This window comes from Lissotriton helveticus, chromosome 2_1 (genome assembly GCF_964261635.1).
Source record: "Lissotriton helveticus chromosome 2_1, aLisHel1.1, whole genome shotgun sequence".
In the NCBI taxonomy this organism is placed as follows: domain Eukaryota; kingdom Metazoa; phylum Chordata; class Amphibia; order Caudata; family Salamandridae; genus Lissotriton; species Lissotriton helveticus.
The window spans coordinates 258,493,612-258,517,754 of record NC_136059.1 but is presented as its reverse complement, the minus strand read 5'-3'; the positions used below and the strand labels follow the sequence as shown (position 1 = coordinate 258,517,754).

Sequence of the window (24,143 nt, the reverse complement as noted above, 5' to 3'; positions counted from 1 at the left end):
ATTTATAAACTAGGATCACAGTGGTTAGGGAGGTGGGCAGTAGTCTTGTGTGGAGAGGCAAAGCAAACTGGGTCAGTCATTGTATCAGCACTGTTAGGCTGATTCCGGAAAACTTGTTATCTAGATTAGTTCTCCTAATGATTCTTTGATGATTGGTGGCACACTTGTGGCTAAGGTACTTTAAGATATTGGAATTTGGGCATGTTGAATCCTCAAATACATGAATGAATAACTACATTTTGTCAAATCGTCTCAAATATGGGCCAGATATTATGAGAATTTGTTGCTTTTATGATCTGCGCTCTTGTTCCCAACCAAGAGAGAATATTGACTCTTCAGACCTGCCAAATTGTTGCATCTTGGTTGCCACCACTATTCAGAATCATTTAAAATCAATATGGTACCTGTTGATGTCGCCCAAGACAGTGTCTCTTGCCTAGTTGGGATGCGACCTAAATAAATTGGGTTGCAGAACTGTTGAATCTGATGCCACAGGATGGCTAAAGCTGAGACCAATAGCAGCGAAGTGGACATAGAAAAGCTGTCACATTGATAATGATATACACGTTCAGTGCATCTATCACAGTTGAGGGTAAGTCAAGCTCTTTTAGGGCACACTTGACTTCCGCCTTTGCCTTTTCAAGGCTATTGCCAGTCAGCTTTAAGAAACTGGAAGCCTAGTAGACTCCCTCATCAAATAAATTGGCCTCGGATGCAAGTGTGTCAATACTTTAGTCGTTGATTCAAAGACTTGATTCGTAAAAAGAGCGTTTTGGCAACTGCTCTTTTCCCTCGTGTTGACATTTGCAAGCTCTGGATGCAGATTAGTCCAAACGCGCCAAGAGCTCAATATTTGGTATTTCCTATTAATCCAATGTTTTGTCCGTGAGCACTGTCTATCGTTGACATCATTTCGTAAGGGCCATGTCCAGTAGATGTTTCTCGTAGGAAGTGTTTTCTTGTTGGGGCTGAAGGTGATGTCTCTCAAAAAAATACAGGGAGAGAGACTATCTGGAAACTGGCCAGACAGACCTCCTGTTTCCTACTACTTTGCATGCATCACTTTTCACGTTGTTGCTCATCTGTGAAGACTAAACATAACTTTGGTAACCACCAAATGCAGTCCCCTGGCACATTTTCATGGTGATGGGGGCAAGAGGCTGATAATGGCCTTCCAGTGTGGCCTGACAACTGCTCGCCTGCTATTTTGATTCTTTTCGACTTATCCGTCCCAACATTATGTCATACCCTCCCTTTTCTAAATACTGCCTGTCCTGTATTTTTATCGACTATGATATTATTGCTTTTATTGGTTTATTTGCCTCTGCTCTCTGAACAATGATAAAGCGTAACGTCCCTTTTCTGGGTACTACGGTATCCTATAATTTTCTCGAATATGATATTATTGTTGTTATTGCTTTATTGTCTCTGCTCTTTAAATAATAGTAAAGTAATAGTAAATAATAGTAAAGCGCTCTGATACCCACAAGGGTCATTTTCGCGCTATATAGACCTCAAATAATAAATAAAATAAATAAAATATAATAAATCAGACCTATCTGTTAGTAGGGCTTGATTGGTTCTACTTCTGCATGGTAATTATTACAACCTTCATCCTCTCAATTTTTATGGTGGATGCAAAAGACAGGAAGGTATAATGAGCTTGATCTGGCCAATCTACCTGAGGGTCCAGGTTAGTAGCATTCATTGATTGTGTGTGCTCTAGTCTGGCTAGCATTTCACAGTTACCCCGGAGGAGCCATGTTTGCCCTCATCGGCCACGTGGCTGCCATGTGTTAGACATTCTTGCTGGTGCCAGCTTCTAGTGACCTCGGAGTGAGCCAGGCAAGGGCCACACCCAGGTGACTGCCAGCCAAGCCATCTTTCTCCAGCCATATTAAATGAGTAGAGGGGTAACCCGCCTGGCTGCCTTCTTACTGTCACAGAGTTGCTTTCTTTCCAGTTTATTTTCAGCTCCCTGATACTCTTTACTGTTGATTGGCGCACCAGCTTTGCAGCAGGAGGCACAAGCTAAAAGGGAATGTAAAGTTCAAGATTCCCATCAGTAGTATTGTAGAACCCTGATTGCTTCCTGGAAATCGCGGACATTTTCGTGCATGTAAAATTATCATATATCAGTGAAATGAATGCAATAGTAATAGGTGTGTGTAGGGGGGGGGGGTGTGTGTGTGTGTGTGTGTGTGTGTGTGTGTGTGTGTGTGTGTTTGTGTTAGATAGATAGATAGATAGATAGATAGATAGATAGATAGATAGATAGATAGATAGATAGATAGATTGATTGATTTGTGGAGCCATGTAGGCCAGAGACCTACACCGTCAAATTGTCAGCTCAAAACCGCAGTAGTTATATTCCAGTTGTAACAACTTTTTCCAGCTTTTGGAAAGTGGTTCATGTTCGAGCATTTGCAGTAGGAGTAATTGGCACCGATTGCTTTCACCTTGTTAGTTAACAGGAAATAATTGAGCGTGGGCAGGAAATTGCATCAGTCCCTTTGTACACCGGAGTGAGAGGAGGGAGCGCAGGGGCCTCCGAGGCCGCGTGGAGAGGCGGCCTCGCCTTGTGGAGAGATCGCCGCCCGGAGGTCGGTGCTCTGCTCGGCCTTTAATATTCCTGGATCACTTCAGTCGCTAGGCCCGGCTCCGGTTTCTTGCTGTTGCGGCCTCGCTTCTCAATTAACTGCGGGAACTTTTGCTTGCTGTTTTAATTCGCTTCCCAGGCTGCGGTGCCAAAGAAGGTCTTGGCTGCGAGCACACTATGGTTTGGCTTCTTGGCGTTCGAGCCGGTCCCCGCCCAGTGCCATTCCCTAGGTTTAAACTTGCAACAAATAAGAATATATAACTACTGTTTTTTGGGGGTGTTTTTTGGCTCGGCACACAGCTTTTTAGATCTCGGACAGCAAGAAAATGTTCACAAGTTCATCTCCAAATCCAACGTTTACTGGTTTTGTTCTAAATCACATAAAAGTTCAGCAAACCTCACCGTGTCATGTTTTTTAAACTGTACTGAGTTGGCTGGGTGGGTACATTTCTGCTGTTGTATTGAAAAATGGGAAGAGTGGAAATTGCAGTCAAGGGCTAGCATGTGATTTCTGATGTGTCTAGCTGGGTGCATTGGAAATGTGTTCAGCAGTGAAACACGGTGCAGGCCATGTTGTGTGTTCGCCTCGTAGCTGCTAGGGGCTGAGGAACAACCCACATTTGCTGTCTGCGATTGTGTGATGTCCATTGGAGGTCCCTCATGGGGAAGGGGTTAAACCATCATTCCTGGAGGGTGAGGGTAGACGAGGTGGTTGGTGGAAGTTCTCCTTATTGTAGTGTTATGATTTCTGGGCAGATCTTGAACTTTCCAGGCAAGTGCGTGCACTTGGGTCTCTTCTGCCCTCCGCATAACCCACATCAGCTATGGTAGTTACGCTCCAGGCCCTGCTCGTTAGGGGCAACGCCAACTAAAACCATCAGACACACAACTTGTTTTTCACAGCAGTTGTGTTGGGTCTGAAAACCAGTATGCTGTCAGTTGTATCCAAGGGAAACCATTTATCAATGGTTAACTAGGATTTCCAGCAGGTTTTTCACCTTGGCATCTCACGATTGCTCAGCTTTTCTTCTGAAAGTCCTTTTTGTTGATGACATTATTATCTTGCCATTGAAATGGATTCCACTGTTTCTTGGATTGCAGTCGGCCATTGTGAGCCTCCATTGACTGTGGTCTATCACCTGGGAGGAAAGGTGCAGTCCCACCTTTGTCATTGGACGGGACAGTACTTGTAAGGGAACTTGGAGAGACAAAGTGTATGTTTTCTCCTGCAGTTTCCGCCTGAGAAAGGCCCACGCATTTTAGGCTGAATTGTGATGCAGATATACTATGTGCTGATTTAAGAATTACATTAAAAAAATTCCAACCATGCATATGCGGCTTCTCTGCTCACAGGAGGTGAAGGACCATGCTGGAGACAGTAGGCATGCAAAGAATTACTATGCCCTGTTGCTTGATAAAATCAGGAGGAAATTGTCTTGATTGTCCAAAAGAACAAAGACCTGTTGGGGTGCGAAAAGATGCTGGCATTTTTGAGTGGTTACCTGTGAAGAGTTAGGTTCAGACTAGTGTGAATTGCTCAGCCATGTGCAGCGGATGACGCTGTGCAAGGCCCAGCTTCCCGAGGGCTGAACTGTTCTTTGTGTTCAGTCTTACTAGGGCTATCAGTTAAAGATCTGCTCACCGTTTTCTGTTCTACATAACGCCAGTTGGAGAGCCTTTGACCATCTATCTTTCTTCAAAATGTTCAAGTGGTTCTTCCAGCTGCTGAGATGTCTCTAGAGTTGCTTTGTGGGGGGGGGGTGGGCTCATCTGATTCCTGGCTTCACTATTATCTGTGACCACTAGTGAAGCGTGCACTGACCTCAGTTGTGGGTTGTGCATAGAAGGTGCAATCGTCAAATTTACAATTTTAACCGACGGGATCAGTTAATCTTCTGTCTGTTAAGCTGTCTACCACCGACAACACATACCCTTCTTGGTCTCTTGCTGTTCAGTGTCTGCCCCATGCCTGCGCGCTCCAAGAAGGATCTACTGGATTTGGTACCAAGCTCTCTTTAACTCGTGTTCAGGTAGATGTGGGTTCTTATGTGCGCATGCTGATCCCTCTGGCTGGTTCCTTTGCCCCGCTGCGTCTTCACCAGTGGTGACGGCGCCCACAGAGGACGCGGCACTATTCCTACCTACAAGCAGTGTACATAAGTGACGCAGACGGCCAACGCCTGTCTGCCCCTTGCAGGCACCAGGGAGGTGCCTGCCCGTGATGGGAAACCCTATTAAGGCTCCATATATAATTAGAATGCGCAGGCACCTCTTCCATGGCCGCGCCGCTTCCTCCTTCCCAGCTCGGCTCCTGGTGACTTCACCGCCACCCTGCCCTTGCATGCCTCAAGATCCGCGGCTCGCCGTGAGCGCCCGCATCATTACTCAAACCGAGGGCATTGTTGTAGCCAGCCGGGAGCTCCTTTACTCCCATTTTCATGACACCATGAAGAGGGCAGGCTGTAATTGTGGGTCGGTGGCAGCCTGGTGTGGGCGACTTGTCATAACACAGAGGCACCGGGTGTGGGCAGGCCCTGCTCCGCCCAGAGGGGCCTGGGCTGCGCCCACTGTTCAGGAACGTTCATTCAGGTTTAGTTTCCAAATAATTAACTCGGTGACTTCATTTGACGGCAGCAGCACAGACACCGCCCATGTTTCACCAGCCCTCGGCGCCTGGATCAGACTCCGTGGCACTTTCGGTGACCAATTTACCAGGCAGTCCTGCTTCAGTAAACAGAGGAAGAAAGCTCCCCGCCTTTCAGGTGGGAGGCGTTTTTTTTTGTGCTTTACATTTGTCTTTTCAAACGTGTGTGTACTGTACTAGTATGTGAATTTAGCCCGTACAGTGGAGTTCATTTTGTACGTTACTGAAATTTCCACCATGCAGAATTTAAACGTGGATTGTATGTAAAATACAGAAGACCTTCAGTTGTCAGAACTACCCCTGAAGTGAAAACGCATGAAAAATGACCAAACTGGGCATATCCCTTTGATTTCGCTCTGTTCCGCCGTACATGGTATTTTGATTGTGCCATTTATTTTATTGCATCTTCATCATTTGTTTAAGATGCTTTAACTTGCCCTCTTGTCTCCAGTGTGTAATGGCAGGGTGCCTTGCTTGTGCCATGGTGCAATAAATAGTTTTCCGGTACAAAAGGGGGTGGTGATGGACGGAGCATCTGAGCCAATCAAACACTCACACCCAGTCAAAAGATCTGGGTTGGGCCCATCACCGTTCTTTAGCCCACTCTGCCACCCCAGTTCAGACATGGCTATATGCAAATCAGTCTGACCCTGTGCCTCATGGGAACAGTCCAGTCCGAACTGCCAAGCCATGCCTTCCCTGGACCGGAAACAAGCTTCCGGGGACCGGTTTCTGGCATTACAGCCGTCTTCAGCCCGGCTTGCTTGAATCCAGTGGCAAAGTGAGCAAGGGACTCACGTCTGAGCATACCCTGCCACACTTATGGCGGCCAAAAGCAGTACAAAAGGGGGTGGTGATGGACAGAGCATCTGAGCCAATTAAACACTCACACACAGTCAAAAGATCTGGGTTGGACCCATCACCGTTCTTTAGCCCACTCTGCCACCCCAATTCAGACATGGCTATATGCAAATCAGTCTGACCCTGTGCCTCATGGGATCAGTCCAGCCCGAACTGCAAGCCATGCCTTCCCTGGACCGGAAACAAGCTTCCGGGGACCGGTTTCTGGCATTACAGCCGTCTTCAGCCTGGCTTGCTTGAATCCAGTGAGCAAGGGACTGATACCCTGCCACACTTATGGCGGCCAAAAGCGGTACAAAGGGGGGTGGTGATGGACGGAGCATCTGAGCCAATCAAACACTCGCACCCAGTCAAAAGATCTGGGTTGGACCCATCACCGTTCTTTAGCCCACTCTGCCACCCCAGTTCAGTTCAGGCACAGGGTCAAGGCTGATTTGCATATAGCCATGTCTGACCTGGGGTGGTGTGGAGTCACCTAGATGGCTGAAATGCCCTCTGTGGTCACATATGCTTTATATTGGTCCGGCCCAAAGGCGGAACAATATGAGTCGTCCTCGGGGTAAGCACACAAGTCTGAACCGGATGTCAAACCCAAATGATGTTTAGAAATGAAAACCGCCTGTTTTGTCTTCCGACCTCCGGCTTTTGTTTTGAAAAATCGAGACGAGACAACTTTGTTACGCCACATTCCTGCGATTTCAGGAACGAAAGCACTGGTCAGGAAAGCGTGAAGGCTTAAAAAAATTCCAAGAACTAAAACGGAAAAAATATCTTTTAGATTGAAGGGATGGCTGGCATGTGCCACCGTTGTCCAAGAAAGTATATATATTTTTTTTGTAAAAGTCTTCAATGGGGTGTGAATGCAGGGTGGAATGCGCTGCATTGGCTCAGTGTATGGTCCAGACCGGCGATGCTGCCTTTAGGACATGAATTCTTCCCAGCACCTACTCAGCGGACCCCCACACTTCGAGGTGACATTGTGCAGCAAGACGGCAGGAGACCTTTCTAGCCTGCCTCGACATCACGGCTATAAACAGGGGAGCAACTGCACTCGTTTTAGCGAAGCTAAGCTTGCAGTGGTGCAGATGTGTTTATGAAGCAAGGTGTCCGGGCTGCAGACTCCCTTTGACTGGTTCTTTGCCTTTTATTCACGCTCTGATCAAATAGTTACTTTTCTTATGTCAGTTCGTGCTATTTGGAATAAAAGCTAAGCACTTCAGATTTTTGCCCCACTAATTCACCTCAGACTCCACTCACATGAAGGTTATTGCATAATCCAGTTTTATTGAATTTAGTTTCTACGTTAGCCGAGATCTTTTGTTTCTAATACAAAATATATCTTCTATACATGCATACTTGCAGGTTTTTTTAATTCCAGTCTCTTCATCCACAGGCCTTAGATAAGTAATACAGCAGTGTTGTGGGCTTTTGAGTCTGCATTTGGTAGACGGGCAGACTGATGAATAAGGAGTTGTAGTACTTTCTTCTGGAGTTTACTAGGGCTCCTATCAAGGGGTATGAATGGTAAGTTTTTTGTGGGACATTTAAGTTAGTTGATTAAGGTTTTGAATATGGCCCAGATTCGGGAGTAGAAGCTTAGGTCAGTGTCCCAGAATGTCCATACCTTATTAGCCTTAGTTTTGATTGGTAGATTGTGTCAATTCTCTTTAGAAGATGTGGAGAATCTAGTAGGCTCACCGTCTTGGCACTGCTGAGATTTAGGCTGTTCTGACTCAGCCAGGTTTCTGTTCGAGGTGGATAACCCTACAAAGTAATGCCTGGTTAGTGATATCTGTTGTTTGCCAAATTTAAATGGGCTGTTTCAGTCCTGTGTTTGGGATGGAAGCTAGATTGATTGGAGTCCAGTATGCTGTTACACTCGAGGTGGGATAGACATGGAGAGGTGGCAGCTCTCTCCATCATTTTAGGTTAAATTTACAGCAGGTTGATACTAGGCAGAGGAACACACTGGTGTACTTTCTTAATGATGGATTATATTAGATAGTGGACAGCTATCGCCTATTATGGATCGATCTGTATGGTTGTGAGCATGGATGCGTGTATTGGAGAACGCTGCTGGTTGTTTTGTTCTGTTTAGCTTTTCATCAGTAATAAAACCACCAAATACATTCAACAAAGGAACCACTGCTCAAGATTGGCTCCTCGCCTCAAAATCCCACCATACGAGAACAAAAACTTAGATGTTCGTTCAAGCAGCCAAACTATGTATGTAGTTGATTACCCTCCAACATATGATCCACAGATAACTATCTTACTCAAAAGTAGGCTCGTTCCTACATAACCACCATACTCAAACACAACTGTACAGCATACCCTGTGTGTATATACACATTTGACATGATTAAATGTATGTATTTAGATAAGTGTATGTCTTGATATAAATGTGTATATGTACTTATGTATCTATATATTCATTACTTTACTCCTACTGTAAGGAAAAAAGCAACAACAAAAAACTGACTCTCTCCAATGCACTACCCTGTATTTCACCCTAAATCTCTCTCAATTTATCCTCTACCTCCAATCTCTGACTCATCTCAAACCTCATTCTACTACTATGATCTCCAAAATAACCCTTTTTATCTTTACCTCCTTGGATCACTCCAAAACCTCATTTTTAATACTTTGATATCCTAAACAACTTCTAAATTCTTCCCTCACATATCCTTTCTTTGACGCGTCCCAAAGCTCGTTTTACTACTATGATCCCCCTCATCCATTTCTAGAGATGCTTTTCTCCCCATCTCTCCTTATACTCATCCCAAACCTCAACTTACTATGATCTCCCAATAAACACGTTCTAGACTCCTCCCTCTTCTATCCCCCCATTATCCTTTTAAATTCAACTGACAGACTCACATGCCCAATGCTCAAATTAACATGAATTTCACTATACTAATCCACCGTGGGCCTTTTTGGGTTCTGGAGTAGCGTGCTACTCTCCAAAAAGCGCCTTGATGCCTCGTCAGGGGTAGTAATCGCTATATACATCTAATTACCAGCCAGCTATGACACAGTTGGAGCGCTGCTCAGAAACGTGTGCGTGATACCCAACTTTTTTACACACTGCTTATTTCATAAACCCTTGCTCTACCAACTATGCACAACAAACTGCGTATAGCCACATCATTGATCATCTTGAAAGCGCTCTGAGCCATCTTCAAGAGTGAGGTATTATAAATGTTACAATTCCATATAATAAACACAGGGTTGTGATATCTGTGTTTTCCAAGGAGATGCAGAAAAATGTATTTTTTGCAATTGGAATTTCCTTGGAGCTGACAAATGTAAATTTCAGGGCTGTGAAGCCTGGTTGGGCAGAAAGGGCGATGCTGTTTCTGCTGCAGAGCAGGGCTCCCAACTTTCCGAGGCCGCCATACTGTTTCCGCCTTGCATTTCTGCGCGATGATGGCATGTGCTGGTTCCTTGCTTCTGGGCAGAGCATAAAACGCCTCATATATGGAAAAGGGAGAGAGAAGTGAAAATAAAGTCCTGGCAGGCTTGTTTGGAAAAGTAACCCAGTGTTTGAACTTACAAAGCCACTTTTGAATTATTGAATTACTGTAGAGTTATGAAGCAGCCGGAGACTTTTTATTCGCAAATCTTAACTCAAACCAGACTGTCATTTTCTTTTCCTCTGTTCTTCATCACGGCTGCTAGTGGGAGGGGCCGAGGAATCTGAGCCCGCGAGGGGACTGGGAGCCCCACGGATAAAAAGCCTCCTTTCTGCAGGAGGCGGCGCGAGGCTCCTGCCTCACAGGCTGGTGAGGCCTGAGCCTTCATTGGCTGTCAGGGTGAGTGTAGTGCCTGTGCCCCCGCTGGCGGTTAGGGTGTGTAGGGCTCTGCATGTACTGGCTGATAGGCTGTTCACTGAGGCCTGAGCCGTCATGGCTGTCAGGGTGTGTAGTGCCTGTTCAGCCACTGCTGGTTAGTGTGTACTTTCACCGGCTGATAGGCCGTGCGCTTTGCAGTGACTACACCCACAGGCGGTTAGGTTGTGTGGTGCCTGTACATCCACTGATGTTTAGGGTGTACATAGCATGTGCCCTCTCTGGTGTTAAGAAGGAGGTTAATTCAAGCATTGCAGCCAACACATTTTGTATGTTTTAATGTATCGCCCTTAGTGGGACTGGTATGCGTGCGCACTGTCTCACTGGAACCAAGCTGTACTCGGCTGCTGAGCCCATAACCAGGGTGAACCGGTCCTGTGTTGCTTCTGTTCCGGTTCAGGAAGGACCATGCCTGGTAGTTCGGTCTGGACTATTCCCATTAGGCCAAGGTTGACTGATTTGCATATTACTTGGTCCAAACTGAGGTAACATGGTATGCAAAATAACAATGGATTGAGATTGGACCCCCAGTAATTACCAGTGACTGAGTCTTATTCATGCATTCCATTCCATCCATCACTTACTGGTGGTGACTGTGTACATGGGCTGTGCACTCACTGATGTCTGGGTGTAGATTGACTGTACATTCACTGATGGTTGAGGTTTCCAGGGCTGACACGTTCACTGGCTGTTGAGGTATGTACGGGGCATTAGGTTGTTGTTAGAGCAGGCTAGGCTCCAGCATTTACTGGCTATGCGAAGGCAGGGCCCCTCGCCTGTGCATTCACTAGCTGCTAGGTGTGCATGCTTAGCCCACTTGGTGGCTGTTAGCCTTAGTGCGTGGAGTGTTAAGCAGACTGTTGTTAACAGCCCCCCATCCCATGTTAAATGCCTCTTGACGCTTGTGTTGCATTGTCGCACTTCTTCGTTGCTTGACCTCGAAAAAGTAACATTGTGGAACACAACTGGTGGGAATTAAACATTGTAGCACACTGCTATTGAGGTTACTTGTGTGTCTGCACACCTCATTGATGGATACAAGATGGCAGTACTTCTCTGCTGGGGTTAACCGGCGGCCGAGACCTCCTCATTTGGCGATTTCACCTCGGTGTAGCATCTGTTCCAAGTCTCAGCCCACTGATTTCTGAGCCTCGCAGTGTGCTCTTGAGCAACTTGCTACCTAATAAATAATGAGAGTTTTGTATGAAAGGTGAGAGGGGGCATCTATGGCCACCAGCGTTGTTCTCTCCACTGGTAGGAAAGGATTTGGGGCAGGAATGGGACTTGGAATCAGGTGTGTATTTATCTAGGCGGGCGCTTAGCAGAAGTTGGTCAACTGCTTCCCATTTGACAGATGATACTGATTGTGGGGGGGGGGGGGGGCGGTGACATGACAATGACTTTGCTAGAGGGTGAGTGTGTGAAGCATCCCCCCTTTGTAAAAAGCACACCTTATTCCCTTCCTCCATGGTGTGAAGACAACAGTTGGTCTGCGGGTCCTGAGCGGCCTATGAATGGCAGGGGAGCCCCCCTGCGACGCCAGACAATGGCAGGAGGTGGTGGGGGGAGGGGGAGTACAATGCGCCCCCTCCCTGCCCAGCTTCAACTTTCAGAAAGGGGCGTGGGGGTGAAATAGCTGCTAAGTGCCCCCAGAGGTGCACGGGGGTCACCCGTTTTAAATGCAGACCCGCCACCATACCTGTACCGCTCGGAGCGGGCTTCACGCCCACCTCTTGTTGGTGGGTGGGGGTGAGGGGGGGGCGCTAAGGGACTACACAACTCTTTTGAGTTGGTTTTTTTTAAGAATGGGGGGAGGGGTCACCCGCTAAAATGGCCTCCCCGCGTGTGGAATTCCTGCCGCCTTTGTGCCGTGGTGGGGGCGGGGGTCATCACGAGGCTGGCGCGGTGGGCACTGTGGCGACAGAGGGGAAATATTTCCGAGGGCAGGGACGTGCGTGTGGTGTGTGTGGATGTGCTTAGGAATACAAGTCATTAGATTATGCCGGCAGACACAAGTAATGATTAACTTTTCGCGTCTGCACACTGTCTCCAGTCTGGCGCTGGCTGTTGTTTTTCCCCTAAGCAGGCCCTGGCCCCGAGTCGGCTGGGTATTAGGTTGTAAAGAAAGACAGAAGGAATGAAAGCGGAGCGAGCGAGGGAGGGAGGGAGGGAGGGCGGCGGGGGCCTGCGGAGGGGGCGTTTTTTTTCCATCAGACCCAGCCTTTGGAATTTATTGGCAAAGAATGCAGCAAATGTTGGAAATGCCGCCCCGTCCAAACAGTTTTCATAATTGTGATGGAGGAAGCAAAGGGCTGAAAAGAACTTTTGTTTGCAAGTTACAAGTTTTTCTGTTTTCTCCTTCACCGACCAGGTTGTTCTGGAAAATATCCAGCAATGGTGGTAACCCGGCGGGAGAGAGGAGGGGGTGTGGGTGTCTTTGCGTGACAGAAAATGATAGGGGGAGATGGGAACGGGCGCCTTTTTTTCTTTTTTTTTCTCCTTCAGTCTATGATTTTGTTTCATTAAAGGCAGCTTTAAGTGTTCCAGGGAAACACACCCAATAGTCGCGGATTCTCACGAACAGACGACCACAGTCGTATACAACCGGCCGGTAATTGAGCGCGAGCTTCCTCACCATGTATTTGCTTTTTGGACTAAAATGAGGGCCTTCATTGGCAGAGGACGGTTCAGCGAGATGGAGGGGGCACGGAAGGACGTACATTTATGCTATTAACCTGTTAAATTAACGCATCACGCCGCAATTATGCTGCTTCTATGCGCTGTAAACTGTAAATAACACACGTCCTCATAACCCTGTCTAATGTTTACCGAGCTCGGAAGGGGGGAGGGAAGTTGGTGTATGTACAGATCAAACAGACCTATATTATGTACGTACTTACTTTGTCATCCCTGGAAGGATGAAGAGCGGATGTTGCCTTAACCCTGTGAAATGGGCGTGCTTCGAACACCTCAGCAGTGGTTTGCTTCTCTGGGTTATAAGTTATCTGCCCAGAACATGTCATTAGTTGTCTTGGGATGGATGGGCCACAGTGGAAGTAGGATTTCATAGCAGGGAGGCAAGGGGAGTTTTAGAGAACTTTTTTTTTTTTCATTCTTGTGGATGGATGTCGGATTTTTGGTCGTGCAGTAATGCACCGTGAGATGAAAAAAAAGCAAACGCGAATAAAGCATGTCTCCAAAAGGGGCCATATATCACAGAGTTTGGAAGCAGGGCGGTACATGAAAAGGCAGAGGAGCCCTGGAAGCAGAAGCGTGTCATTCACATAGCCCCTCAGAGGGGTATGAAACGCCTGCATTTGTTACACATGAAATATTTGCTACATGGAATTGCCTTGTGGGGATTAAGGGTGCTTTGCTACTGCTAGCTCGTCCATTTTTTAACAGGAGGGGAAACATTTGCATTCAATATTATTTCAAAAAGAATATGCAACTCTGAAACCTTTCTCCAACCCCTTCCCAGTTTGAACACACTTGCATACGATGAAGATATATGCGGTTATACCCGACATATAAAAGTCCACTTCCCTTTCCAAAACATTTTGCAACCACATTTTACGTGACTAAAACAAATATTCAACAAAAAAAACACTTAATAAAAAACTCCCAGCTTTAAGGGGCATAAATTCATGTGATCGCGGTCACCCATCCAAAATCTGAAACATGCTGTCTGTGAGCCAGCTAGGCCCTGGGTCTTTCACGTTTTTTACCTTTTCGATCCGGGATGCTTCTTTTCTCTTTTAGTTGCCAATAATTAGACTTTTTTTGCCTTATCCATTGTCCCATGTTCAGTTGTCAGACTTCTCTCTTTTCAAAAAAGATTGAAGACTTTGGTTTTCCAGAAGTAACAACCCTCTTGTGTTCTGTGCTTTTTATTAGTTTCTGTGTATAGTGACAGGGTGCCATGTCTACGGTAACAGCGCTGTACAAATATGTACCTACATATATTAGAGGATCAGTGATTATCACAGTTGATCTGATCTGTGTGCGCCATCTGTGGACTTCCACACCACTGCCATGCTTTTTTATGAAATATACACAGGGCCTCTGAAATTATGCAACAGTAACACAACACAAAAGGTAGGGTGGAAATTGGGAAATTATCTTGTTCACCACTCCATCTGAACCCTAGAATCTGCTAGTAAGCCAATCCTGCTGGATGGGGAAGCCTCATCCCAGTGTTGTGGCATGCTTCATCATGAGCCACCTCATCCCACCCTGGACAGATTGGTGTGTTCACACATACAAGGAGAACGGCAATTCCATCCTTCACTTTGGTAACCTAGAGAATATGAAATCTAATAAAACCAGCGTGATATGCTCTCAGATAACTGCTAATTATATGCTTTCTATTCATGATAGTGTAAACCTCACAAAATATACTTCGACACTCCTGTGAATTCCTTAGCCTAATATGATTTTAGGCTAAGGATTTTAAGCAAGTGAATTATGAGTCACTGAAATTACGTGGCATCGGAGGGCCAAAATGTGTGACTGGGTTGACTAAATGTTAAATGTTGTATACTTGTAAAGCGCACAGCTGCCCCAGCAAAGGGGCGTCCCGGCGCTGTATACCGCTGGGGAACCCGTCCTGGCTTTCCCTGTGGGATGGTCCCTACTGGGAATCCCCAAGGTGGAGCCAGGCATCCCCGGCGTTGGTGGGGCCATTGTAGAGATTAGGCAAGCTAATGCCCAGAGTTGCCGAGTGGGACCCCAGGTTAGAGTAGGCACCGAGACGAGAATTGTCGAGTCCACTGACCCTGGTCCACGACCCTGCCGCGTCGGGAATTGAACCCTGGTCCCGGGCCGACTTCTGCTCCCGGGTCTGCCGCCTCTAACCAGTGAGCCACACCACGACATTACGCAACAAAGAAAGGGGAATTATGTGGCGTAATATGGCCATTGGGTGACAGTATTCATTATATTATTTTGTCATTTTTACACATGCTAACCTTGTCTGGGCAAGACTCCGTATTCCAGTTTAACATTCAAATACAACAGTAAGCAGCAGAAAATTGACCGGTTAACCCTTGTGGATGTTTTTTCACTTCACGGCACATTTTTACTACATTTTGATCTGTTTGAGCTAAAAGCAATTTTTTGGTTAAAATCAGGAGATGATGCAGCAGTTGATGGATTATGATACAAAAGCCGCCAATCCATAACTATGGAAATGCTGCAGCTGCAAAATCTCATAATTCCAGTGGCCCTCAACATAACGCTGCCTCCTTCCGGTGATGAGGAGAGGGCAAGGCCGAAGAATAATGTAGGGATCTGTTTTGGGAAATTTGTCCTGGAGATGGTATGTTGTTATACTCGCTGGATACAGGCCTTGTGTCGCCCTCCTTATTGACCAGTAGTTATGGTGGACTAATTGATGTCCTGTATATGTAAAATACAGTTTCCAGAATTATGAAGCTAGCCTTTTCTCGTTCAAGGCTTGCTGCCTTTTTCTTAAAGCAGACCCATTTAACAGGGCAGTATTAAGCCTTTTCCCAATTCATCTTCCTGGTAGCAACTTGCAAATAATGGTGGCTTCTGTTAGGCTGTTGTGTGAGTTCTTGGCTGTCAACTCAACTTCTGTCAAAAAACGTCCATATGTTGCTAATGATGCGTAGTGGTTCCACTTGTCTTTTTTATTAACTCTGGAATATGGCATGTTTTCTTGCTGAGCGTATGTAGTTCAAGGTCTCGAAACACTAATACCTGCGACTAAACTGATTGGTCAGCTGGAATTCTCAAAACGTCAAGGGTTGTTTTTTGGTCTGCACATTGATTTTATTTCTACTTGGTTACGATTTAACGCCATCCGTCCCTATGAGGCACTTCTTACTGTGACCCCGAAGCCCCCTACCACAACGAGATCAATCAAGACCCAACCATTTTGTTAAATGCTCGAAGGAACAGCAACGCCACAAAGGAAGGCATCCCTCTTTACGAGACGTGGTGGCTCCTGTTGCATCGGGGCACAAGTGTGTTTATCACTCCATGTTTGTGGACAAAGGTGTTTGGCAGTACCCCTGGTTGGATGGCACAGGGGTGCTCAGGCCTGTGTCAAGTATCCAACCTCAGGCAGATTCAGTATCCACTACCATCATTCAACAAAACCACTGGTGGCTTGGGACCCCCATCACACCACCTCCTTTTGCCAAGGTGCATCAAGTAACCGTGCTTGGTGGGCTTTCTTGAGCATCCATGCACAGGTGGGGTTCGCTACTGGGTCACTAGTCATGTGAACCTAAGTCTAAGTTGCACAGTATTATTACCCGGCCTAACCATGACGGTTTTAATTTCGTTTTATAGTCGTACTAAGTGTTTATTGTTTTTGTAATGTAGAGTGCATTCAATGATGTTAATGTAAAGTAAGTTGGCTACCACTCTACTGTGGTATTTGTTGAGGGGCGGGGGAGAGTTAGGATTTTATTCTAAACTACATTCTGTGCACTACATTGGCGCGTTTTTAATTCCCTCACTTCCGGCGGGACGCGTGTGACCCTTACCCATTAGCCTCCTGACAACCCCGGGGCAGTCTGTCTGCTTCTGAGGGGAGTGCGGGGGCGGCCGGCGGCCTCGTGCTCTCCATTCATCCCGGCCCGGGAGTGTCGTTGTTTGTCCTCGTCGGAGCTGGGCGAGGGCCGGCGCGGGGCCCTCGGGTGAAGGGAGCTCGGTGACCGGGCGGACCGCGCCCTTCCTTGAGGCTCTCTCCGAGCCGGGGCCTTCGGGCAGCGTGCAGGCGGGTGAGCCCGTGGCCGGGGACAGAGGCCGCTTCAGTCAGCTGACCCGGCTCTGACCGCCGCCGCCTCCTCTCTCGCGCTCTTTTGTGAGCTCAGCGCGTGCTTGTTTGCAGGCGCGAGGCGGGCTAGCGCGAGGGCAGGGCGTCAAGGCAGCGCGCGGCTATCACGATGTTTGCCCCTAGGTACAGCTTGTGAGCGTTATCCGTTTTTCCGTGTTTTATTTTCGCCTTTCTGCGTGAATCAAATATGACATGGGCTGAGTATTGCCAACAGGTTGCTGTCATGCGACGCTACATACTCGCTCTTAGTGTTTTATTTTAAAAGGGATGCCGACTGGAGGTGTGGAACTGGTGCTGGATAACCATGGCGGGGCAAAAGTTCCGCTGCTGTCATCCCCTCTCTTGGAAAGCTCCGTCAGCTCCCCAAACACACACTACTTAGAGTGCACTCCATTGTGGATCTCTTCCACTTGCAGATGGCATTTCTTGGTATTTGTGTAGCGCTCTTACCGTTTCTGAGGCCCTCTGTGCAATGTGTTCCCTTGTTCTCGGGGGCTACGAGCTGGCAGGTTTTCTCCTTCTGGGTTTGCTGTTGGGAGGTTCGTGTGTTCTGCCACCTTGTGAGGACTGGAGCAATGTGCGCGCGTTCACTGGCCCTGACCCTCTCCAATGACAGCAGGTCGAGTCTCCTGACTGCTTGGGTCGATTTTGTCTTTTTAAGGTAGTCTCCTAGGGTGTTTTTGTCTGATTCTTGTGTATTGGAATGTCCCAGTCCGACCCAAGAGCTTGTTTTGACCTCACGGTTGGCCCCCTCCATCCCCCCTCTTCCCCCATGGCCTTGGTTTGAGTATATGTTGTGCCTACAAGTCCTGGGGGTAGTGAACTTCCTTCCTCAGTCCTCCTGCTTTTGGTTCATGCTCTTCAAAACTGAGACTCCAAATGAAGTGCATGCGTTGTGGCAGAGGAGGCACACTGGCAGTGCCTTGAATGTTGAATGTATTACTCGGAATGTTATGTCCCTTGGGTGGGAAACCACACGCCGGCTTCCCCCTGATGTAGACCAAGCTTCCCGTTTGTAGTGTGACATCCTGTTTTGGGTGGGAGTATTCAAGCACAATTGGGTTTACAGAAACTGTTTGAAAATTCATGCAGTTACTGTATTAACTTGTGACTGGTCAATTGGTATGTCCATCGCGGGTTGAGCCGGGGTGTAATCGCACATATCAGCTGGTTACTTTAGGTTGGTTTCTATTGTAAGAGCTACAAGAGTTCTGGTTCTTCACAGATTGAAAATCAACAGGCCCTGCTAAAATCACAGGAGTATCTTGTGTGGCGAATTGTTGCGTTGGAATGTTTTGAGTTATGGATAAGACTGTGGGGTTTCTGGTTTGAGGGCCATCCTGCAGATGGTTATTTAAATACCCTTTGTGGTAGTTTCTCTCAAAGAAACGAGCATAGGTGCATTTCATGGGTGGAAATGGGGAGCCCCTATATTTATTGAAGAAGTAAGGGAATCGGTTTAGCCACAGAAAACTGAAAGCAGAATTTCACGTGTGGAACCGTATTTTTCATATTAAGGCAGCTGGCAATCTGCTTGAGTAAAATGATATAGATAGCTCAACTTGAGCATCTCAGAGTGTTGTAGGTTTTGTGGAATTGTCACAGGATCCTTCTTGAATCCCTGAAAAGTCAGACATTTGCTGCATAGGTCAGAGTAATCCTTCGGGGCAGATTTCAGACTTTTCTACTATGACATCCTGTGAATCGGACATAAGATGGTGATCCTTGCCATCCTGAACACGAGTGGCCAAAGTTGTTCTGCCGCATTCTGATAGGCTTTTGTGACTAGACAGTCTGTCAATAGGCCGGCGGAAGGTGCTCAACATGTTTAGCGTGTATTTTGGCACAACAATGTTTAGGGGTGGGGTGAGGGAACCGAAATCACGGTTGCCCGAAAAGGCGCCCAGGCTGCCATTGAAGAGCCTGGTGGGATACGGCTCCATTCATAAACTTGCACTTCTGCATAAAAGGACTGTTCATTCACAGCCAAGACTTACTCTTTTGATGCCTCCGGCCAATTAAATACCTCTTTGTGAGCAGCTACGCTCTCCACTAATGCAAGTGCAAACAGCTTGAAATATGCTGGCCTCTCTGCCCCGGAAAGGGCAGCTCTCAGGTATGGAAGTTGTGGTGTGAAGAGTGGACTAATGCAAAGATATTAGGGCCAGTTCATAAAGGCATTTATGAGTACACAACGTAATACTACAGGAGAACTCATTTACGCACCATTACACCATCTGAGATCAACCCTTAAAATCCCAACTCCCTATTAGTAAGACTGCAAAGAGAGCACAGTCTGTTCGGTTTGTATGCTAATTGTATTAAAATATTACCTGAACGTTTCTATTTTATTCCCATTTCTGGCTTTTTGGAGCCATGTAAGAATATGTAAGGGTATTTGTAAGACTAGTACTTTACGTACCCCAACATGTTTTTGTGAGTAGGCCCCTTAACCTTTTTGATTATGTGGTAAATGTGGCCTTTCCCGACCTTCTTGAGTCCAGGTACTACACCAGCGCTGCCCTTTTGCTGTTCCTGTCAGTGTATTGGTCACCCCCAGAGCTCCACCTGCTGTTGATTCAATAATATTTGTGTACAGCACTTTTAAAATGTGCATCTCTCGTTGATTACTTGGTAATTCCACCTCTTGGAGGCGTTGTAATACTTGAGCCCTCATTACAGAATCCGCATAATACCACATAACTAAAAGGAGGTGGGTGGTTGTCCATTGAACAATTCAAGTAGATAGTGACCAGCAGTGAGCCTGGGGAGGGTAGCGGGGTTTATGTAGCCAGTTTGGAGGCTGAAGAGCTCCGAAGGTAGTTTTTATTTGAGATTGTGTTTTTTTGGAGAGGCGAGGCCATGCTGAATCTTCATGCCCACTGCGGGCCTGATGCATGGGAGGTGTTATTCTGCATCCTCGGTATTTTTGACTTGGAGTGCTTTTGCATATTTCGGTTTCCAGTCATCTCTTATGCACAATTGTGACTTGATGACGCAGAGCATCCTTGCCCGGGGGCTTAAGGCTTCCATGGGTCACGGTGGCCCTCGTGAACGCCTTGTATTTATGGTAAGGAAAAGCTAACTTGCAGGGAGCAGAATGCAAAGGAGAAAAAACAGGGCAGGATCTGGTACACTTCTCCAATGCAGCTTTGATCCCAGTCTTATTAAGAGAGAAATGTCAGGCTGCAGTCTCGTGTTTAAAGAAGGCATGCGCCTTTAAGGGCCCTGCACAGACGCGCGCGCATAAACACAAGCCGTCTGCGATTCATCTGCGCCTGGCAATTACCGTAATCTCAAAACTTCTCCTTACTGACGTCTGTCTGAAAATTACTGGGCGGGATTGTCGAGGCAGCCAAGATGAAAGAGAGAAATGCAGTCGGAGGGATTGTCTTTCACGCAACGTGGTGGCTGCAGCCAGGGCCGCTTGGTGCGCGCTGGCATTTTTGGCACACTCATGCTTGTTTGTGCATATACAGAGATTTGCAAATACACACTTGCCTTGGGCTCCAATAGGTGCCATATTGTTGTTGTGTGATATATTATAATATACATATGTGTGTGTGTGTTTGTTTTCTCCTCCTAGCCCTCTTTCCTGTTTCTTTTTACGGTGGAAATTAAGCGAACGAAGTTGACGGAACGCCCCGCCGTTTCCTTATTAAATAGTGATTGGTGGAGGCCGCGTCTGTTTGCGAATGTTAGGTTAAAGGGAACCCGATCTCCCAGGCTGCCTCCTGCTCCCTCCACGCCCCTCCTGGCTGCTCGCCTGGTGCCAGGTTTCACGTGGGATATGAGATTCTATGAAACAGTCTTGGGAGGCACAGGAAAGGGGGGAAGCCCGCTGCACTGGGAAATTGGGGAAGTGGGCAAAAAAGCAGCCCGCCTGGGGCTCAAACTTGTGCTCCTCCTTTCTCTTTTGCAAGATTTTCTTTTTGGTGGGAGTGGGGCTCCCGCCATAAACTGTTTATCTCCTTGTGGCACTATGTTAAGGCTAGCTCGGCTTGCAGGAAGAGTTACTTTTCCAGTGGAGAAATTGATATGCTGACATTAAACTTTACATAAATGATTTGGGGTGGATTACTCTCAAGTGTGCACGGTGATGAAATAAGCGGGTTAATAAAGTTAATGAAAAGGACGGAGAGCCAGGGTTGGGTTTCAGTGCAGTGTAGTAGATTGGCTTGCCTGTAAACTTTGCTTTTCTAGAGCTAATTAAAACGTGATGTGTGCCTTCCAAGGTGAAAAGGGGTGCGTAAACCACCAGGAAGTGGCGAGTGCATGCCTGTAGGCGGAGGCTCAGTATAGGGCTGCTGAAGGCGCTGTAAAATAGATTGCCTTCCATGTTGGAAAGCTTTGCATATTTTCTTTATACATACTGGGCCCTATGGTAGCGCTGCACGCGCCAAAGAACGAGTGAAAGAGAATTGGAGTCAAGTTACTAGTCCGTACCGTAGCTCAGTAGGTTATGTGCACCACACTTACCACCCCCCACGCGTGAAGGTCCACTCCTGAAGATGGTGTGTAACCTGAACGTTTGAAAGATAAGAGGGGGCCCACCTAACCTCGCGCCTTTCTGAAGTTCACAAGATCAGTACCTTTGAGGTGGGCGATGTTTTTATCCCTAGTGACTATAGGCCTAGCTAGAATCGATTAGGTTTCAATGTGGTTCATGGACTATCAGGAGTGCAGAGTTCTGTTTCTGTAGACGCTGACGTGCGGTGTGTTGTGCTTACATCCGATACCCCGACGCATCCTCCACGTTCTGTGATAGTCCCTTGTTTTTGTTTTTGTTATCAGAACGCGAGCCGCGCCTCGGAACCCTGGCGGCTCCCTCACTGGAGCACCTTAGCTTTCATGCCAAGGCCGGGACGGATCTGTAATGATAGCACATGGCGGCTGCGCCTTTGCCTCAGCCGGGCGAGCTACATTTACGATTTCCTTCGAGAATGCACCAATAAATGAGGCTGGTTCAAGCTCGGAGTGTTTGAAGTGCACAGACGAATGAGGTGTGTGAGTGAGACGTGTCAGTGATTACTCAGCCACGTCCCCAGGGGGCCTGGCACATGGAAGAGATTAGCGCGCGCTGGTGTGATTTAGTGAGTCTGCTCCTTGTACGTTCTGTTCCAATGTGATCGAGTTGGATCCACTTCTAACGTGCTTTCTTGTTTCCCCGCAGATTCCCAGCTTCTCCAGGAGACGGGGGATCGGTCACACTGGTGCGTGGTGGCCTACTGGGAGGAGAAGACGCGCGTGGGCCGGCTGTACTCTGTCCACGAGCCCTCCCTGGACATTTTCTACGACCTACCTCAGGGGAACGGCTTCTGCCTCGGACAGCTGAACTCGGACAACAAAAGCCAGCTGGTGCAGAAGGTCCGCAGCAAGATCGGCTACGGCATCCAGCTGACCAAGGAGGTGGACGGCGTGTGGGTGTACAACCGCAGCAGCTACCCCATCTTCATCAAGTCGGCCACACTGGACAACCCCGACTCTAGGACGTTGCTGGTCCACAAGGTGTTCCCGGGCTTTTCCATCAAGGCCTTTGACTATGAGAAGGCCTACAGCCTGCAGCGGCCCAACGACCACGAGTTCACGCAGCAGCCCTGGACGGGCTTCACGGTGCAGATCAGCTTCGTCAAGGGCTGGGGCCAGTGCTACACGAGACAGTTCATCAGCAGCTGCCCCTGCTGGCTGGAGGTCATCTTCAATAACCGATAGCTCCACCTTGAGCGGACTATGGACCTGCAACTACTTTGCTGCTAAATATTTCCTTCCGAGTGCTTGTTTTTTTCATGCAAACTTTCTGTTTGTTTGTTGGTTTGTTTGTTGGGTTTGTTCTCATTTCTGTTTTGAGAAATAGCTTATGGGAAGATTTGCCTTACCTATTTAAAAAAAATCTAGTTTTTCCTTGAGTATGAATGGCCAGTCATTCGGTTGGAAAGGGAGTAACAAAGGTCCCTGAAGGAAGGACATTAGGAAAACTACAGGTACCTCTTTGCTTTTATTTGAATCCCACTTAATTCATAGTATTGGTGTTATTTGTCAGTTGGTGTCAACCCAAAACCTATTGTGATTGCCAGAAGACTTTCCCGAGTGTTTGGAGTTTGGCTGCGATTAGTTCTCCTTTCCCTTAGGTGTGGTGTGTGCATGCACAGGAGTTCCGTCTTGTTGTTTAAGGCTGTAGCAACTACTCATCTCATGTGCCCACCACACGTATGTGAAGGGAGATGCTTTGCTGTCCTTTAACTGATCAACATTGAGTGGGAGGGGGGCGGGTGGCGGGGTCACGCAAAAAAAAAGTTTATTTCGGAAAAGCACTATCCATATTTTTGTTAAAGAACCATGAAACTTGTTGCAGGAGCTCACTGCTAGTCTGCCTGTCCTGGGCAGGGCTAGTAGGTAGGCGCAAGGTCGATTTAGTAGACCGACCCAGCGACCATCTGACTCTTGTCAACCAATGGTTGAGGATGTCTGTACTGTGTCACATACATCCGCAGCCATTGGATGGAGTCTGTTACTACCAAGGTGGTTTTGGCTACATTGTCTGTGGTTGTGTGAGACAGCCTTATATTTGAAGGAACTTATTCACCTTTGAGTTTTGTGGTTTCACTGAGAAATCTACCTGTGTTTGTGTCACACGTTCTAACGCTGCATTCAGACATGACACTTGCACCTTGAACAAGAGCCCCAAAGGGGCACAGAGAGACTTTGCAGATGCCTGAAAGACGTTAGTCATGCAATATTTGGGGGCATGCTAACTTTTCAAGAATCATAAGATACGGTACCGCTCATGCCCTGAAATATAGATGTATGTTCTTTCGTTTCTGCTTGACATCATACGTGTGCGCGTGATACTCACTGCAACATTGTTCATAGCTCAGTGAGCATGCTAGGACCTTAACATAAGCTATTTTTCTAAATATTAAAGTTTAAATGAACAACAGAATCAAGCACTCACCGGAACTTGAGCATTGTAGTGCTTTCAGAGAGAGAAAAAAAGGACTCCTTAAAAATGAAAGATTTATTAAAGAAAAAATTGTATTTTATGTTATATATAAATATATTATTACTTGTAAATATAAAGACGTTTTATAAGCATCATTATTTATGTATTGTGCAATGTGTATAAACGAGAAAAAAGAAAGATGCACTTTGCTTAATATAAATGCAAATAACAAATGCCAAATTAAAAAAAAAACAACAAACAAAATAAACACAAGTGTGGTGTTTTTCTGTAAACCTTATCACAGTAATGGATGTTAATTGTAAACAAAAAAAAAGTTTCCATTAGGAGTTGTGCCTTTCTTTTGAGATCATTTTATGTGGGTTCTTCTCAGCCAAGAAGAAAGAGAAAATCGAACGCACATGCATAATAATTCTTGA

At 46.8% G+C, this 24,143-nt stretch overlaps 1 protein-coding gene across 1 annotated transcript in view; it reads left to right on the top strand.

Moving 5' to 3' along the window:
- The window catches only part of SMAD7 (SMAD family member 7), a 45,257-nt gene extending 21,484 nt beyond the window's left edge, over window positions 1-23,773 (top strand). Inside the window, exon 4 of the mRNA XM_078674784.1 lies at window positions 21,940-23,773. Coding sequence (XP_078530910.1) covers window positions 21,940-22,478 — 539 coding nt within the window. The 3' untranslated portion in view covers window positions 22,479-23,773. The remainder of the gene's footprint in view (window positions 1-21,939) is intronic.
- Window positions 23,774-24,143: the final 370 nt, after the last annotated feature.